This window comes from Dipodomys merriami, unplaced genomic scaffold, assembly GCF_024711535.1.
Source record: "Dipodomys merriami isolate MVZ:Mamm:240054 unplaced genomic scaffold, mDipMer1.0.p SCAF_13, whole genome shotgun sequence".
NCBI lineage: Eukaryota > Metazoa > Chordata > Mammalia > Rodentia > Heteromyidae > Dipodomys > Dipodomys merriami.
The window spans coordinates 5,498,168-5,518,039 of NW_027202604.1; the positions used below are offsets into that span (position 1 = coordinate 5,498,168).

Consider the following 19,872-nt stretch of genomic DNA (forward strand, 5'->3'; position numbering starts at 1 on the left):
GTATGAAGCTAAGGATGGATACCTCTTCCCCAGCAGCTATCCATCATCTACCATAGCCTCACAGCTAAAAAAAAAGTTACATCTTTAGCATAATCATGTTTCATTTCTTTTTTTTCTTTTTATGCTCATGCCACAACTCTACTTTTGGCTTTTTGGTGGTTAATTGGAAGTAAGAGTCTCATGGACTTTCCTACCTGGGCTGGCTTCAACCAACCATTCTCAGATCCTGAGTAGCTAGGATTATAAGCATGAGCCATTCTTTCTTTTCTAAGGAGCAGACTCAATGATTTCTTTTACTTTTCCTATGAAGCCCAAGTGAGTCTGGATCTTGTGATCTTCCTGCTTCTATTTTCTAACTGCTGCATTCTAGAATGCACCAACATATGTGGTAAGAGTCAGTGATTGCTGAAATGACTTCCTCTATAGTATGATACAGATCTTCAGCTGGAAGGTTTTCTTGTTTTATTTTTTTGCTTTTATTTATGTCTGTCATGGGGCCTGAGATACTTTTTTTTTTTTCAAATTCTTTATTGTGATTAAGTGATTACATAATTCCCCAAATTTCACAGTATTGTGGGATAGCGATGCTTAGTTTAAGTCACAAACACATTCTAACTTTCATGGGGAAAATTGTCTATTGTGTTCTATAACATTTATGAGTTCTATGAGCTTTGCAATACAGTTATTTCTTCCACATTGGGTGATATGTACATTTCTGTTGTTTTGCATCTCGTCAGCTGTTCCCTCTTTCCCACTTGTTCCCTCCCTCCCATCGCTGCCATTGAGTTGCTTAGTTTGTTTTGATCAATGTCCAGTGCAGCTGATGGGTCCCGCTGTTGTCTGTTTTTCCCTGATTCCCTCTAGTTCTGTGTCGTCCTCCTGGTTTCCCTCCGGTGCACACTTATATACCATATATGTGATCAGCAGCATGGGGTTATTTAGTAGTGATTTGACCAGATAAGTGGAAGTTCTTTGTTTCTTAAGCCTTGTTAACTTTGTCATTGGGATATTTTTTTTTTCTCAAAGCTGGTGTATCACTTTAAGTCACACCTCCACTTCAATTTTTTGGGGTTGGTGGGGTGGGGTGGGGGTTAATTGGAGATAAGAATCTCACAGACTCTCCTGCACAGGCTAGCTTCAAACTGCAATCCTCAAATCTCAGCCTCCAGAGTAGCTAGGCTTACAGGTGTGAGCCACCAGCACCTAGCTGTTTTTATTTTCTGTGTCAGGCTTTGGCTTGTGAAATTTTGAGATTTCCAACCCTAACTTGATTCTCCTTGAGCTGACCCAACACTGTTCCCAGCCTGAGTTTAGGTCTGTGAACAATGGAGTCCACTAGGGGGCAAGAAGCTCAAGGCCACACACAGCCCAGCCTGTCTTCAGGGTTGGTAGAGGCAGGGTAAAGTCATGCAGATTTGACTCCTTTCTATGTCAGCTTTCTATTTAAAGCTATTCAAGGCCATCTTTAATCATCAGATCCCACAGGGCATGAGCCACTGTGGCAGATGACTCTGAAAAGGGAGAGGCCCTTGGCATTAACTCTTAGCTCTTCAATTCCAGTCCTACATATAGTCTCTCAAGTAGTCACCAGGACCTGAACTCTGAGTCCTCCCTCCCCCCCCCCCCCCACAATCTTTATCCAGGAAGGTCAGAGTTCCTATACCCCAAGTGCAGCTTCCCTACAGCAAGCCACTCCTACATCATGATCCCTTATGCCTCAGCAGAGAGGGAGGAAGCCACAAAAGGGCCAGGCTGGTGCCAGGGGTATTGGACCTGAGAGAAGGTACCTCTTCTGTATGACTCTAAGGAAACCCAGTTAGGTGGGGAAACCAAGTCCTACTTGGCAACTGCCCTGCTTGCTAGGGCACAACTCATCTACTGAAACCTACTCCCTAGTGGGATGCAATTTAAATGGAATTAGGTCACACAGGTGGGTCCTGTGCCCTTTATAAAAAAGGCTCCAAAATGCTTATGAGCCCTACACAGCATAGGCATAGCGAGAAGACTGCCCCCATGGACCAGGGCCTCCCCACATCTTACACTGTCAATATCTTTTTCAACTCCAGAAATGTGAGGATTAATTTTCTTTTCTTTTCTTTTTTCACTGTTTAAGGAATTTTATTAAAGCAAGAATTTTATAATCCAAATAATTTTCTGTGGTTTATAAGCAATGTGGTTTCTGGCATTTTGTCATAGCTGACCAAACAGATCAACTAAGACAGTTTCACTTCTGATTCTGAGGAGATCCTGGGTGGGGGCTGGTAAAGAGAGCCAAATATTAATGACGCAAAACCCAGTGATCCACATACTGGATAAAGATAGCTTTACCACTTCCCACTACAAAGCCAGGTGCCAGTGGCTCACTCCTGTAATCCTACCTATTCAGGAGTCTGAGTAGATCTAAGGATCCTGGATCAAAGCCAGTCCAGACAGAAAGAGACTCCTATCTCCAATTAACCACCAAAAAGCTGGAAGTGGAGCTACAGCTCAAATGGTAGAGCACTAGCATTGAGCAAAAAAGCTCAGAGACAACACCTAGGCTCTGAGTTCAAGCCCTAGTACATGCATGAAAAACATACACACATTCCCACTATATGGTGGTACTCTGGAGGCCAGGCCTAAGTGTCCACTTGATTCTGGTCTACTCTGTCATGACTCCTGCCTTCCTCTGACCCCAGAGCAGGTGGAGACTGTTGATCAAGGATGTACCCTTGGGATGCCAAATCCAGACTGTTCTCCAGGGCTCAGTAAAGGCAGATGCTGGAGAACATCCTGAGCTCTCGGGGAAGCCAAAGTCCACTGCCAGCACTTCCGTGAACTGCGCAAACTTCAGACCATATGGGAAAAAGAGTGTCACCATCCCCCCACCCCAGCATGGCTTAGCACTGCGCCTAATCACATGGAACAGACACCTGTGCCCTTTAGAGAGCTTTCTGGGGCTTCCTGGGAGTCTGTTATCATGGCTTAGAAGGAATCACCATGCAAGAGCATAAGTGAATGCACATGCACACACACATGTGTGCATACGTGCATACACACACAATCACTCTTACCCTCTGGGTGGCGTGATTCAGCATCTCCTGCCAGGCAGAGTCGAACTGCCGCTTGTCATCCTCCAACAGCCGCTGCTCGGCCAGGGAGATGGTTTCCTTGGCAGCACGGAGAACCTCAGTGGCCCTCTGGAAGTCCTGTGTGGCTTTCTGAGCCTCCAGCTGAGCCTGTGTGAGAAAAGATCCCTGTGAGACCTCAGGCAATGTCGGGGGCTCCATGCAGGCCACCCTACCCTCCTCCTCACACAAAAGCCAAGGACTAAGATACACCCTGTCCAGCTCTGCCTCTCTACTGTCGCCTCCATCTGCCCAGAAGGGCACAGGAGTAAAGCACACTTCACCACAGACTCCCACAGTGTCAGACCAGCTCTGAGAGAGTAATTCATCCCATGGGAGCCTAACATTTTCTAAAGTGGGATCTGTATTTGCTTTTACTTTTCAGGAAATCTGGAAATTGTAATTCAGCAACACAAGAGTAAACTCCCTGCCTCCCCCAAACCAGAGCTCCTGTTTGAATTCTGAGCCCTTTTTCCCCCTCCCTCCCTCTATCCCTTCCTCTTCCTTCCTTCCTTATCCCCCTTCTTTCCTTCTTGCTTTGCTTTCCTTTCCCTTCCTCCCCCCTCCTCCATTTTTTTTGCAATGGCACTGAGGCTTGAACTCAAGCATGGACACTGTCCCCTAGCTATTCTTCTCAAGTCTAGCACTCTACCACCTGAACTACAACTCCACTTCTGGCTTTTGGGTGGTTAATTGGAGATGAAAGTAACATGGTCTTTCCTGCCAGGGCTGGCTTAAAACCTTAATCCTCAGATCTCAGACTCCTGAGTAGCTAGGATTACAGGCAGGAACCTCTTAAAGCTTTGAACTTCTTTCTTCAAGCAAAAACAGATGCTGCATATGTGCCATGCATGGTCTTGCACCTCCTCCTACCGTCACTATGAAATCTAACGAGTGCCAAATGAGGAAACCAACATTTGGTTAAGAGGAAAAGCAGCCTAAATGGCCTTACACAACATGCTTCTGCGAATCCCCGGAGAGTTTCTGAAATGCCCACAGTCCTTCTCTCCTGAATGGAAGCATCAGAAGCCTTCGCTCCTGTCATCCCATATCACACACTCATCCAATCAATAAGGAGGCTGAGATCTGAGGATCATGGTTCAAAGCTAACTCATGCAGGAAAGACCATGAGACTCCAATTAACCACCCAAAAGCTGGAAATGGAGCTGTGGCTCAAGTGGTGGAGGGCTAGCCTTGAGCACAAAAGCTGAGACCTTCAGGAGGGCTCCTGCTGCAGAATGAATGTTGTATCCCCTCCAAAATATTTACTTTATTGAAACCTCCTCTGACGTGATTGCATTAGGAGGTGGGGGAGGGCTGGCGCTTTGGGAAATAGTGGGAGTTAGAGGAGGTCTTGAGGGCAGGGCCCTCAGGAGGGGATTAGCGCCCTCAGCAGGAGAGGAAAAGAGATCACACCCCCCCAACTCACATGGGCCACAAATCCACAGTGAGAGTCCAGGCAAGACCCTTGCCAGACTACCTCCAGAGATGTGAGAAACCAGTGTCTGCTGCTTAAATCACCTGGCTTTTGTTATAACAGTCTGACTAGACGAAGACAGACACACACCAAGATGTATGGTGCTGCTGTAACAACACCTAAAAGTATGAAAACAGTTTGGGAACTGGATAATGGATAGACTGGGACTTTTGAAGTACATGCTGGAGACCTCACATTTCATACCACCTCTCACCAAACAGGACACAAGTCCATTCTACTATCAGGGGTCTTCTGGAGGCTCAAGCTCTGGAGGGGAGGGCCTTCTTTCCAGGTAGAAAAACATCTTTCTCACAAAGTGTAATACAAGGCAGACTGTGACAAGCAACAGAGATACAGAATGCTATTATGGGAGGTGAGGTAGGGAAAGAGCAAGTTTCTCAAGTTCTCTAGGGAAGAATCCTCAGAGGAATATCCACAGGCCTGGGCCCAGGCTACAAAAACATGGTGGCACTCAAGAGTAGCCCCGTGCCATGATGACATATGACCTCCAATGGCAGAAGCTAATTTAGCAATTCCGTCCATCCATCTGTCCATCCATCCAGTAGTTCTGGGGTTCAAATCCAAGTCTTTGAACAAGTCCTCTGGTTCTTATCACCTAGAAATCTCAAGTTTAACCCTTCAAACCCTAACAAGGCCCTAGGGCATGGTATTAATATGTTACCTGAATGAAAACTCTATGCCCACAGGTTTCATGGCGGTAGAGCACTAGCCCAAGCGAAAATGCTCAGGGACAGCACTCAGGCCAAGTTCAAGCCTCACAGCTGACAGATAAACAAAACTATGCCCTCACTCAAGGAACAGACCCTCTACATGCTTCCTCACCCACTAAATGCCTTTTCCATATGAACCTAAAGAGATTCTCTGGGGCTTAGTCAGAGCCAGTGGCTCTGTGTGGCTACGGCCCCAGCACTGGGTCAAAGCAATTACAGAGCAACAAGGAGCCTTCAGGAAATGAGTTGTTGATCCTTATCAAATTTTACTAGCTTGTGTCATAGCTTTTTGCTGTCTCCACTGAACTCAATTCTGCTGGATTAGTTTTCATTTTGTTTTCTTTTGCAGTGTTGGGGATCAAATTCAAGGCCTCACACATGCTAGTAAAATACTGTATGAACCAAACGCCAGCCTTGAGGGTCAGCTTTTCACAGATCTAAGCATGTGTCAAACATATGGGACATCACTTTTGACTCCGTTCCAAAGATTTCATGTACAGCCTGAGCCATCATTAGTTTAATATTGGATTATTTCCCTCAATAATATATGTTATAAAGATTCATGGTATGTATTTAGCCTTAGAGAAATCTGAGAAAACTGAGCAGTCTGGAAAGCCAAGGAGACCTGCAGCTGGATTGGTAGATGGCTTGGGTAGCTGTTAATATGTTGTAGAGCCAACATATTAACTTGGCTTGGGGTTGCGGGGGAGAGGGGGTTGCATTAGAAAAGAAGAAGTTCAAACTGTTTTTCTTCTCTCTTGCACTATTCTGAGATTAAAGGCAAACTATTTAAAAATTAAAAAGTCTTAGCTGCAGGTTGAGTGTGGCAGTTCATGCTTATAGTTCCAGCATTCAGGAGGTTGAGGCTGGAATAAACAAACAAATAAAATAATAAAATAATACAGCAAGCTATTACTTGCTGCAAAACACAGCTAGGCCAAGTGCCAGTAGCTCATGCTTATCATCTTAGCTACTCAGGAGGCTAAGATTTAGAGAATGAAGGTTTGAAGACAGCCCTGGGCAGAAACGTTCACTAAACTCCATCTTCAATCAACCAGCAAAAAGCTGGACTGGCATGGCTGAAGTGGCACAGCACCAGGCTAGCAAGCAAACTAAGCAAAGTAAGACCCTGAGTTCAAACCCCAGTACCATCAAAATTTTAAAAGAAAGAAAACAAAGGAAACGGATAGGATAAAATTAGACTTTGCCAGAGAACCACGCAGATATCTAGGTACAGAGAACAAAGGAAGGTTTATTGCCAGGCAAGAGGACAGCAAGACCCCTTCTCACAGGGGAGAAGTGAGAAGTAGTGCCGGCTATTATCTGAGGTGAGCTATATAACCTAGGAAGTTTAGGAGGAGCTAGAAGGGGCTAGGAGGCGGAGACCCTGGTGTGGACCTGTGGTCCAAGGGCTCCATCATGGTGGACTAGGATTTATGGCTGCTGCCCAAATAGTAGATAAGAGGCCCTGCAGCTGCCCAGACCTGAAGGTCACTCTAAGGGGCTCTTGTTGCCTTATATGGTGGTAGCTGCCCCAGAGAAGTGCCATCCCAAGGTAAAGGGGGTTGGAGACTGATTATTTACTGCCTTTGCTAAATGGGCCTAGTGTTGCCTAGGAAGGGAGCATGCTAGGCTATGGAAAGGGGAAGAAGTAAACTAAGCTGTGGGAAGGGAGCTCATTTCACTAACAGAAACCTAGCTAGATGCAGAAGGAAGAGCTGGGGGTGGGAGTATATAAGGAAGAAATAGGATTGGCTAGAGGTTGGTAATTATAGAAGCTGCCTATGACTCCTCTATATTCTTTTCTCTACTTAACATATATTTAAAGTGTTTGCCATAGTTTCTTGCAGGATAATCCCTATTCCACACAGGGCTTCAGACTGACCAGGGGTGAATCTGACTTAAATATTTCAGATAGAAACCTTGGGGAAGTTCATCATGGACTGGGTCCAGGCTCTTATATCAGCACCATTTGCTGCCTTAATTCATCTAATGGCTGCTGATGGGAGGGGGTTCCAGGGGGTTCCTTGAACCTCCCGGAGCCTGAGTCAACAAATCAAGGCTGGTCACAGCCAGCTGATTTCTGGTTCCTTCCATACTTCTATTCTTTCCACAACAACTGGCAGCTTCCACCGCCTTACAGCCATGTGCACTGGGGTGTCAGGGAACAGCACATCCCACATCCCACATCTCATCCTTCCTGTTCTGCAGGAACACAGCAGATGCCAGCCTCTCCCTGCCCACCCTGGCCAGAAGGGAGCGCCCACGTTCCCCTCAACTTCCTCCTGCTGTCCAGCACTGCCTTCTGAGCTTGCCTGCTACCAATCCAACCAATGGCAAGAATCTGAGCCAGGCAAGAGACAGGGACATGAGACAGCAGTGCCCAAGATCAAGACCCAGCCAGTAGCAAACATAGACCCCTCTCGCCCCAGAACCAATCACAGGATCTCAGGGTTCAAGGAGATAGAAATGACATAGCCCAACCATTCCACTTGTCTAAAACTCATGCATCTAACAAAGAAACCACACTGTTCAGAGGACCAAGGCTGGGTATTCTGAAGTACCAACCCCAGCATCAACTCATATCTTGCCAGCTATCTAGCCACACATTCATAGCCAACACGATAAGCCTGCACTCTGTCTGCTCCCCTCTCCCCACATATGCCACATTCCCCCACCTCCAAATGCCCTTCTCCTCCCTCTGTCTGGCCTCCAACACTCCCACCCACGACACAAAGCATTAGTATGTCTCAAAGACCTGCACACTGATCAAAGAAGCCTCCCATGGGGTTGCATTATGCAGACCCAGGCATTGAAAGGTGGCCTTAACACTCTCTGACATTCTAAGGGGGCAAAAAGAGCTGTCATTTGGCAGAGAAGAATCTGGGGTTTTGGCATCAGGCCTCATGACAGTCTTTTGCAGCTAATGAGCAGGTGATGTGGTCTCCAGTCAGAGGGACAGAGCATAGGAGCAGAAAGGTGAGCATGAGGATGGAACAGAGATGTAGCTTAGGCTAGAATGCTTACCTTACCTCTGCAAGGCCCTGGCCTCAACCTTGAGTACCAGAGGGGAGTGGGGAAAAAAGTCTAGAAAGCTACAACTCCCCAGCCCAGCAAGGGAACCAAGGACCTGGAAAGCAACCACTACCATTGCAAAGCTCTGATCCCCAATTCCAATCTCTCGCCTCCTCTGCAGTAGAGGGCCAGGGGCAACTGCTCTCCTCCCCTGCTTCTACCCCTGCAGCCACAGTCCTGGGGATGGTGAGCAGAGCTGCTGCCCATACTTCTTGCCAACCCCACGGTAGAGAAACAGGTCCCCTGTGACACTCCAATCCCCAGGGACCTCAGCTCTTACCACACCAGAAATCCAACAAAGACACATTCCGGGGCTTTGCACAGAACTGGCATTGACTGGGCAGACAATTGGGCCACTATGAGGTGGTGGACTATATCCAGAGAACTGGGAGGGAAGGCGCACATTCCTGACATTAACAAGTGACCATTGTCTTGAGTCTACAATCTTGAACAAGTTGTTCAATGCCAAGGCCTCTGATAACACCCAGGAAGCCTTGGTTACAGTACTAAAAACACATTGCTACGTTAGACTCTTCGTAAACAAATGCTCTGTACTGCAGTGTCTGGCTGAGCCAGACGTCAGCAGCCAACGCAGTCACTGAGAAATAATACTTGATTGATAGGAATAATAATTCCTATCATCTTTATTATTGTATGTTTGCAGTATTACCATTAAAAGTGTACAGCCTTGCTTCTTGGTGTACTTCTTCACTGATTACTGCTTTGCTATGCATCTACCACAGATGCAACACTATGTCACTGGGTTGAACAATAGCACATTTTCCAGGGATGGTCACATTGTTTTCAAAGCAACACGTTTCAGCTATTTCCAATCATACATGTGTATGTGTGTGTGTGTGTGTGTGTGTGTGTGTGTTGGTATGGGGGCTTGAATGCAGGGCCTGTTCTCTGTTCCTTAGCTTTTTTTGTTCAATAAGAGTCTCATGGGCTTTTCTGCCTAGACTAGCTTTGAACTATGATAGTCAGATCTCAGACTCCTGGGTAGCTAGATCTCAGACTCCTGGGTAGCTAGGATTATAGGCATGAGACGCCAGTGCCTGACTTAAGAACACAAGTTTCAAGCCGCTGAAGAAATCTGAAAAGAGGACAAGGTTCTTGATTTATCTGAGGTACTATGGGAAGGTTGGACTTACGAGGCGGAGTCTAGGTTATGAAGTCCTAGCCTCAAGAATGCCTTAATGACAATTTAATATAGAGCTTGAGGCAGTTTGATGCCTTGTGCTATGGTTGATGCATATAGGTCTTTCAACCTTGAACTCTAGAACTGGAGGGAATAAATCTCTGTTCAACAGCAATATATTTTTTAAAGAACACAAAAAAAACTATTATTAGTTGCAAGGATATATTTCTGATGCCGGAGATCAGACTTAGACAAGTGTCCTATGACTAAGCTACATGCCAAGACCCAATTGAATGTTTTTGTTAGAGATAGATACTTAAGCACAGAGGGATGAAATGATAGCACATCTATGAATAGCTTTAAAATAGTTAAGAAAAAAATGAAGAAAAAGGAGTGTTGCTGGGGGCCATAGTAAGAGAGGGGTTTGTTAATTACAATCTGTACTTTCATATATACTTTGAGTCTCCCATAATAACAACTTGTGAGCGAGACATGATGGTAAATACCTGTAATCTCAGCCCTTGGGAGTTTGAGGTCAGCTTGAGCCTGAAACAGTCAGACTGTTTCAAAAAAGGAGGAGGAAGAGGAGAAACAGAAGCCACAGCAGAAGCAAAAAGTGTTTCTGGGAGCCTTTGGTTCATCAGTTTTTGCTTATGCGATTTACCTGACACATAACCACACTCAAGAAAATGCTACCTACTAAAAGTATGGGGTGCCAGGAATATTTGTCAGATATTCTGCCATTAGCAGGGACAGCGGACACACCTGTTATATACCGAGTGACTCCATCAACAGCAACTCACTCTGGAAATTGGAGACTCAAAGCATGTTCTACCTTGAGCCTTCAGGCCAGGAAAGAAATCCATGAAGGGAATGGTAGGAGACCAGAAGGAGAAGAAAAAAAGACAACTCTTCAGGTGCAGATGGCTCATGCCTATAATCCTAGTTACTTAAGAGGCTGAGATCTGAGGATCAAGGTTCAAAGCCAGCCAAGATAGGAAAGTCCATGAGAATTTTATCCATAATTAGCCACCAAAAAGCCAGAAGTAGAGCTGTAGCTCAAGTGATAAGAGTATCAGCCTTGAGCAAAAAACACAAACCAAAACAAAAAACAAAAACCTAAGGGACTGTATCCAGGCCCTGAGTTCAAGCTCCAGTTCTGGCACACCGGCACATGCACATACACACAACTCACACTTGAAGATACCAACATACTAGATGGCAAGACAAACCTATTCAGTTCCTAGGCCCATGAGCCTTGGGGTCAAAGTGCTATAGAAGAAAAGCACAGGGACACAGGTCCTTGTGCACAGTTGATGGCTTTCTCCTCTAGGGATCAGGGAAGCTTCAGAAGGGCACACTGTATTATCTACTTCCCATACCTAGGCACAGGCTGGTGCTGACACAGGTTTAAGAAATATTTATGAAATGAAGAAATTTATGAAATGCAGCTGCAAGACAAAAAAGCCCCAGACAAGCTCCCTTGTATCCAATCATTTTTAGGCATTTGTGAGGTTTTTTTTCTTTCTCTTCTTTATCCCAGGATGTGTCCTTGGGTGCATTTATCCATGAGTGGAAGTGTTATTCTCCATGGCCATGGGTGTTGGTACAGAACCAAACAGAAGGGGAGTTATGTGCATTAATAGTGTCTTATATGCCATGAGTTCTTTGCAATGTCTATTCTCAAATGAGACTACAGAGTGATAGCAAGCATGAAGCCCTGAGTTCATATCCCAGTATCTCTTCCCCCTAAGACTTAAGGGGAGAAAGCTGGAAAGAGACAAAAACCAGGAAGTGACTGAAGAAGTCAGGGGAAGGAATAGCTGAAGGGCCCACATTCCAGAAGATTCTTCAAAGGAGACCTGGTTGATATGGCCTCCCACAAAGCATTCAGAAATTGTTTGGAGCTGGGTGCGGGTAGCTCACACCTATAATCCTAGCTACTCAGGAAGCTGAGATCTGAGGATCGTGGTTTAAAGCCAGTCTGGGTAAGAAGGTCTCAGACTTTTCTAATTAATCACAAAAAAAGCAGAAAGTTAGTAGAGTGCTAGCTCTGAACAGAAAAGTTAAAGAACAGCACCCAGGCCCCAAGTTCACCCCAGGCCTGGCATGCACACATGCACACACACACATGCATGTGCACACACACATATGAAGAAAAAAATTCTGTTTGGGGCTAACAGGTCTCAGCAATCTTGTTGGTGAGGATTGTAGGAGGCAGAAAAAAATCTGAGCCCTAGTTCTTTATCTGAGAAACCCCAAGTGACAGAGTAGGAGTGGCACTGGAGATTTTTAGCACTCAACTCTCCTGCCTGTGTCTGCTCCAAGCTGAGGACTAGTCAAATGAAGACCAGAGCCTTGCACAGCTCCAAATTCAGAAGCCTGGGGAAAGGGCAGCTGCCTCCTAAATGCCTCTGTCCTGGCCATCCTTCACCACAACTTCCCTCCTTGTGGGGCTGTGTTGGATGTAGGACTAAGGTAAACTGCATTTCAGGTGAGCAAATAATCCTTTAAGTTTAGGTCATAAATACTTCTTGGGACAGGCATCCTTTGGGAAAATTATCCGAAATTCAAATTTATCTAGGTGTCCTGCCAACTCTAACTCTGGTTTACCATCTATAAGAATGTTCCACTGTAGACTTGACACCTGATATTTAAGGAAAGAAGGGAAGGAGGGAGGAAAGGAGGAGAGAAGAAGAGCAAGAAAACTCTGCCTGGGGCTGGGAATAAGCATATCAGGTTCTTTGTTTTGTTTTTTGAGACAGGGTCTTGAAGTGTAGAGATCAGGTTAAACTGTCAATCCTCCTGCCTCAGTCTCCCGAGTGCTGAGATTCCAGGTATACACCATCATGCCCATTTGTGTTCTTTTGCTTTTTTGGCCATGGTAGAATGGAAGCAAGGGTTAGGCAACTCTACCACTGAGCTTTATCTTCAACTCAGTGTATCAGGTATGTATGTATGCATGCATGTGCAGGTACTGGAGCTTGACCTCAAGGAGGTTTTTGGTTGGTCATGGAACTTGAACTCTAGGCCTAGGTGCTGTCCCTCAGCTCTTCAGCTTAAGGAGAGTGCTCTACCACTTGAGCCATAGTGCCACTTCCGGTTTTCTGGGGGTTAATTGGAGATAAAAGTCTCATGGACTTTCTTGTCCCAGCTGGCTTTGAACTGCAATCCTCAGATCTCAGCTTCCTGGGTAGCTAGGTGTGAGCCACTGGCGCCCGGCCCAGGGCCTAGTTTATTTGGCTTTTTTACTCAAGCCTAGAGATCTATCACTTGAGCCACACCTCCACTTCTGGGTTTTGGATAGTTAATTGGAGATGGTTTCATAGACTTTTCTGCTCATGCTGTTCTTGAGCCAGCATCCTCAGATCTTTAACTCCTAAATAGCTAGGATTACAGGTATATGCCACAGCACCTGGAATCAATTAATTATTTCAGGTTCTTAAGGGTAGATTTTTCACAGAAGAGTATATGAAGTCACAATCCCTGTGGAGGGAGGGAGAGGGTAAAAACAAGGAAGGAAAGCAGTGTTATCCCCAAGGCCAAGAATAGGGACAGGAAGGAGGCCCACCAAAGTGCTCAAGAGGAATGGAGCTATCTGGCCGGGGCAACATATAAAAGCCCACCTATGTTGACAAACACATCTGAACTCTTTAAACAGAGTTAAAGAGAGCCCTGAGGTTTGCAGAAAGGGAAGGAAGGGGGCTTTATACATCAGTGCTATCATTTTACTAAAAATAGAGAGCAGTTTAAAGAAACATCCCAGGAGCACTGTGGTTTCAAGCTCTAAGGACTCCACCCTGCTTCCCCTTAGTCACTGCACTCAGGTGACAAACAGCATGTGCTAGCCACAGAAAGCACACTGTCACTCATTCAGCACTGGCCTGGAACCAGCCCCATCTCAAGGAAACACCTGGGGGACGAGGACAGAAGAATTATTTAGGCAAAATTCCAAGTGATACACTGCCTGGCCAAGGCCTTGCATACAACCTATCCCTCTGTTGGGCTTGGCAGGGAAAGGTTAAATCAAGTGATAGAGAAACTTCCACATAGCATCTGTGCCTGCCCCTCACCGCAGCTCCAGCCCAGCACACTGGAGATGCAGTCACCTCTTGGTGACCCCAGGCACTGTGGCCAAGACTCTGCTCTGTGTTAAGGGCTGCAGCCCATCTCTTCCCCTGAGAGCCCATCCCAACTTCCAAACCACAGCTGCTGCCACCACAAACTCCAGCCAAGACTGTGTCCTCCGGGTGATAGGGGGTTAGCCACTGCTGCCCTGCTCGCTGTAATTCATTTGGTTTTGAGACAAGAGCCCCTCCACTCCAGGCTTGTGCCCTCACCAGGATGACGCAGTTCTCAGGATCTGGCCCTGGCCACCCAGAGAGAGGTGACTGAGGCCACGCAAGGACGTCACCTAGCCAGACCTCCTCACCCAAGCTCCCTGGTTTGAACTGGCTGGGTAGAAATCAGTGACTAGGAAGAAGGTAGGCATGACAAAGCCACACGGATGCTGGGAAATGCCACAGAGCATCCTGTGCAGCCCCAGTAGTTACCCCAGCCCAGCAAAGGCAGAGGGCAGGCAGGGGAATCACTGCCTGACCTTGCCAGTCACTCCTTGGCTTCACTGTCCTCAGGCTTGAAACTAGTCCCCAAGTGTCCACTAGGAGTCTAGCAAAGGGCAACAACCAGAACCAGGCTGACCTAGGCTCAGTCTTCGCTGCTCTCCTCCCAGAATGTGGGCCCATACTGTCTTCTCCAGCCTCTGTCAGCTTCTATCCCTTCCCTTCCCCAAGCCCATCTTGTCACCTTAATATAAATTCTGTAACTGCTGGGCACTAGTGGTTCATTCTTGTAATTCTAGCTGCTCAGCAGGCTAAGATCTGAGGATCAGTGTTCAAAGCCAGCCTGGGTTTCACTACAATTAACAGCTCCAGTTCTGATTTTCTGAAGTAGAACTGTAGTTCAAAGTGATAGAGCTTTAGCCTTGAGCAAAAAATCTCAGGGACAGGGCCCAGGCTCTGAGTTCAATGCCCGCCACATGGTGGGCCCAGTGCCCACCATACTTTCCATCAGTCAGGGCTGGATGTGCCTATGGAGAATTCAGGCATATCCCTACACCAGTTTTTTCTTCTGTAATAAAAAACTGTAAAGGTCTTCAGGCTCCAAAACTAGTTTCCTCACCTGAAAAATGGGGACACAAAGGGAAGATAAATGATACCCCAACTATACAAAGGTTTGGGTACCTAACACATTGTTAGAACTGTTAAGAATGATGTTGCTGTTCACACAGGAACAACACATCTGGCATGCATGTCTAATCAACCCCTCCAAGACCTCATAGCCCCTTATTCAAGAGCCCTGGAGAGAAGGAAAGGCTTAACAGCTGGCTAGCCAGGTCTGAGGGTAGGGCTGTCTGTGCATACAACCACGGGGCTCCTTCGATGCCCTGTCCTACAGCTATGAGCCAGCCTCTCCAGGCATTCACCAGCTCCATCCTCAGATCTCAGTTCTCTTTCTAAGTATTCCTTCTTGGCCTGTAGAAGTCAGATGTGCCTTTCTCCCACTGCCCCCATTCCTAGCCCTCTATCTGGCTCTTTACCAGGCCACACCAGTTGATCTTCATTCTTCACAGATTCCACATTTGCAAATGTGTCTCCTCCCTAAAATTTTTTCCTCTAAAGTTTATTTAAAATCCCCAAATCAATACTGGGAGAGCTTCTAGAATCATTCACTGACATACACAGAGCACTCAAGTTACCCACAACCACAATCAAGTATCTCTCCAAAGTCTACTGTGTGCCACAGTTTTCAAATTTTTGTGGTTTTGTTGATTTTGCTGTTTAATTGGCCCCCGAAGACAGCAGTGATTCCTTGTGCTGCCAAACACACTAAAGCTGTGATTGTTAGCATCATGCCCACCTTTGCTCCTCAGCTCCACCATACCTGAGCTCCTCCCTGCCATGGAGTTCCCACAATACACCTGGCCACTCCCTCTCTCTGCCCAGCCCCACCTGAGCACGCACCTACCTCACTTCCAGCCCCCAAACCCACCTGCTACCTGAATAGGGACGGATGCCATGTGCTCCCTCTTTGGGGAAATATGGCTCCTCTAATAAACCTTATAATAATCTTTCTCCTGTGTCGGCTTGCCTCTACGTGGTCCCCTGGTATGGGTGTGAAGGATTCCTTTCATTTGGTGCTGAAATCTGGGATAAGTTCCCCAGTGGATTTGCTCCCCCCTCCAATTCGGACGGTGGTCTGACCAGCTGCCCCGGAACCTAACTCATGATCCTACACTCCTGTCACCAAAGGACCAAGCACTCTACCTGCTGTCAGTCCAACACTGGCTAATTAAGTTCTAAACCCAGGTAAGTGACCAGTTGACCAGAGATTCTATATTTCTGTACTAAGGCCACCTGGGCCTTGGTGGACTACCGAGCCTCCATCTGAGCAAAATCTTGGCCAAGTACCCAGAACTCACTGCAAGGCCTACCTTGGCTGAGGGTCCCTGTGGAGAAACATGACATTTCCCACTGCTGGTCCCCCCGCCATCCCCTACACCTGCCACTCAGACCTTTTACTAGCCAAATTGCACTGCCAAGGATGCTCCACAGCAAGCTTTTGGTTCCAGGCCACTTACCATGGAAAGGACACACTAAATTTCTTTGCAATCAAATTTGGCCCCAAATTTAAAACTCTACTTCTGTGAGTGCTCGGGCAGAGAAAACTCTCTCTCTCTCTCCCCTTAAACTCTGCCCCCTTCTGGTAAGGGCTAAAATTAGCTTCAGATAACCTCTCCTTTCTTCCAATTAAAGGTACTGGGTAGAATGCACTTAAATCCAGCATTCTTGAACAAAAGGTATTTGATATGCTAATATACCTGCTAGCAAGCAAGCCTTGGAAAAAAATTTGCCCAGCCAGAGTAATTTGTTTAAAAGTTTGTCTTAGCAAGATTGGCAAAAAAAAAAAAAAAAAATCTCTTGCCACTAAAAATATTCAGGAAAAGCCGGGCGCTGGTGGCTCACGCCTGTAATCCTAGCTACTCAGGAGGCTGAGATCTGAGGATCACGGTTCAAAGCCAGCCCGGGCAGGAAAGACCATGAGACTCCTATCTCCAATAAACCACCAGAAAACCGGAAGTGGCGCTGTAGCTCAAGTGGTAGAGCGCTTGCCTTGAGCTGAAGAGCTGAGTGACAGGGCCCAGGCCCAGAGTTCAAGCCCCACGACTGACCAAAAAAAAAATTCAGGAAAATGTAGGCTGGTATTCATTTTGCACACTTTAAGATCTTTGTGCATAATAATATTTTATGTATGGAAACTTCTTAAGATAAAACTGTCATCATTATGTGAAAAATTAGATGAGTTTAACTTTAAACTACCAAGAAAAGTCAGCAAGATTGGCTATTCCCAAAAGTGTACAAGAACTGAAGTGGACCCTGAGATGGGGCCCCATCTGGTATGATTCCATTTTGAGCTTTGCCTTTGTTTTAGGGATTTTTGACTTGATGGGCCTAGTTCATGGAATGGAAAAAATGCATCTGGTCCCCCTCCCCTTAACAATGTAACCAACCCTTGATTGTTGAGTTAAAGACTGACCCATAAGGCAGATAGACTGTAATCTGGCTCCAACTGGTGACACCACATGCTTACGGTAAAACGTGCCTTTTGCACATGCTTACAGTAAACTCTGCCTATTGGCCACCTGTGTGTGGTCTGGTATGACTGTACAATCCTTTGTGTGTAACGATCCCATTGGTCACCTGCTTGTGACCAGGCTTGACCTCATGGATTTTGCCTTTAAAAACCAAAGAATGGGGGCTGCTCAGGGTCGCAGTATCAGCTCCTGAGCCCTGGCGGGTCAGTGTAGGAACCTTCTCAATAAAGTTGCTTCTTTGTTAACAACTTTGTTGCGGTGGGCTCTGTCACTCTGGATGACAAGACGGGCTTGCCTGCCTGAGTAGGGGTCTTCCTACTACAGGAACTTTAGCTAAAAGGTTTTCTGTTCTTGTTAAGCATGGAGATTGTTAAATTCTGTTAGATCTAGCATTGACCAAGTGGCGGATGTGCCATTTTAACATCGTGGTAACTCAGCTGCTGTTTTGCACCAACTTGATTTCACCCCAACTTGATTTTACCCTGACTCAACTTTCTTCTGTGACCCTCCTCCATGACCTGACCAACCCAGGTGCCATTACGTCATGGCACATGTCTGTGTTCATGTCTTGTCTCCTGTTTACTGAAAAGTTTTTTGTTGTTGGCAAAGTTTTTGTGTTTCAATTGACCATGTGTGGTTCCAACATAATAGGGCAAAATAATACCACTAAAATAAAAAAAAAAACCCTTAAGCTGTCCATTTTAAAATCTATGTGCACTCTATGATCTGTGCACAAGCATGTCTATTTGTCTATGTAAAATATGTTATGGTTTCAAAGTTACCAAGCATTCTGCTTACTAAAGAAAAAAAAATCTTTGTCAATGGAAGCTGTGACTTAATCTGAATTGCTTTAAAATTTTTGAGACCTGACTAATAAGCCAAAGGAAAAAAACATGCAGTTTTAAAAGGCCTTGGGAAAGGAGTTAGAAAAGATGGTTTCCTTTGCAAAGTAAATGAAGTTGGTGATTAAGCTGGCTGTCATGTTAGTCCTTATGTCCATCTGTGCTAAAAGTTAAATATTGAACCTCTGACCACGGCTGGTAAACTAAGATTAAGGTTTTGTTTCACCGTTTTCTCCCCTGTGCACCAATCAACTCCCTTTAAGATCAAGGGACCAGAGTGACTCCAGATGTAGTTTGCTCTCCTGCATGGGAAATGCCCAGGAAACAGAACAAAGTTGTCACAGCTGCCTAAAGCCGTAGCACCAGCCTGCAAAAGCCAGTGTGAACCAGGTTTTTAAACTAATATATGTAGAAGTTTTGCAGGTAACCAACCAGTGGGAGGTACGACAATCCATACATGCTGGGAGATGCCACAGCCTTGCCCAGATCCGGCCTTGCTCCATCACACATGACCAAAAGCCTGGTCATTCAGGGTAATAAATAAATAAATAAATACCACAAGCCACTTCAGATATTTGTTTCTGTTCCCTTCCATCTGTCGGTAATGTTAATCCCTACAAGTTAGACCATAAGGTGTGTATGAGCAAAAGATGTAAGTTGACTTCTATGCTATTTTGCAATTGGATGTATTTTTAAAGTTAGAGATGCTAAGTCTAGATTCTTGGTTCCATGCTAGTGTTTGTAATTCTTGCATTGAGAAAACCTGCTAATTTCCTAAAGGTAATTCAGACTGCAGAAAAAAAAAAAAAGTGGCTAGTTTAAACCTATGGCCAAGAGGTAATGGGTGTTTCCCAATGTTTCAATGGGCATTTAAATGTAAATTAAAGAGACCAGAAAAAAACGGATTTAAAATGGCTTCTCCTTAGTAAAAATCTGGGAAGTTGTGGGGAGCAGCTGCCTCTCAAAGAAAAATTTAAGAGGTAAAATTTGTCCTAAATTTTTATTTCAAAGTGAAAAAAGATAAATTAGGATCACCAAAATAATTGTTTATTCCTGTTTGTCCTTATAGGTTTTTTGTAAGTTTCCAGCAGGCCCATAATAAAGAACAGAGGACAAGTTTGTCAGATGTAACTTTGGCCCTTAAAAAGTTCCAAATAAGACCATGCTTATAAAACTACTTCCAGTGACCATCTTTGTTGCTTTTACTTGGAGTAAAGTGGCCATTTGTAAAGATCCGTTGATTGAGAACTGCAGTTTGAAGCCAACCTGGGCAGAGAAAGGTCCCTGTGAGATTATCTCTAATCTTCCAGAAGAGTGCTGAAAAGCAGAGTTGCTTTGGAGCTCAAAGTGGCAGAGTGCTAGCCTTGAGCTGGAGAGCTGAGGGACAGCACTCAAACCCTGAGCTCAAGTCCAGTGACCAACCAAGGAGAATGCCAAGGATTCATTTATCCCAGCATGGAGAAAGGTACTCTGGGGACCCTGGCAATGTTGGAACATCTAAAGACAATTACAAGCAACTACTTGGATGGCAAAAATGGTGTCAGATCCTGAAGTCACTTGTGCTTGGCCCTTCAAAATTTGATATCAGAGCCAGGAGGTCATAGGAAGATATTTTGTATGCATGCTTTCCTAATGCCCATCCATGTCTGTCTAACTGGGCAGGAACTTGCCAGTCATCTGTGATAGTGAGTAGTAAAAGCTAAGGTTATAAAATGTGAGGGATAATTTAAATCCTCAACCCCCTATATGTGCTCAAAGTCCTAACTGTCAGTGACTTTTGAGCTGGCACCAGCCACATTAATTAATCTGCTAAGGAAAGAAAGTTTGTGGACCTGAGATTATGTC

General features: G+C 45.6%; 1 protein-coding gene across 2 annotated transcripts in view; it reads right to left on the bottom strand.

Annotated features, from left to right (window-relative positions):
- The window catches only part of Sh3bp5 (SH3 domain binding protein 5), an 80,366-nt gene that overhangs the window by 22,179 nt on the left and 38,315 nt on the right, over positions 1-19,872 (bottom strand). For both annotated transcript variants that reach the window (XM_070018612.1, XM_070018611.1), the window contains exon 4: positions 3,054-3,218. In XM_070018612.1, coding sequence (XP_069874713.1) covers positions 3,054-3,218 — 165 coding nt within the window. The remainder of the gene's footprint in view (positions 1-3,053; positions 3,219-19,872) is intronic.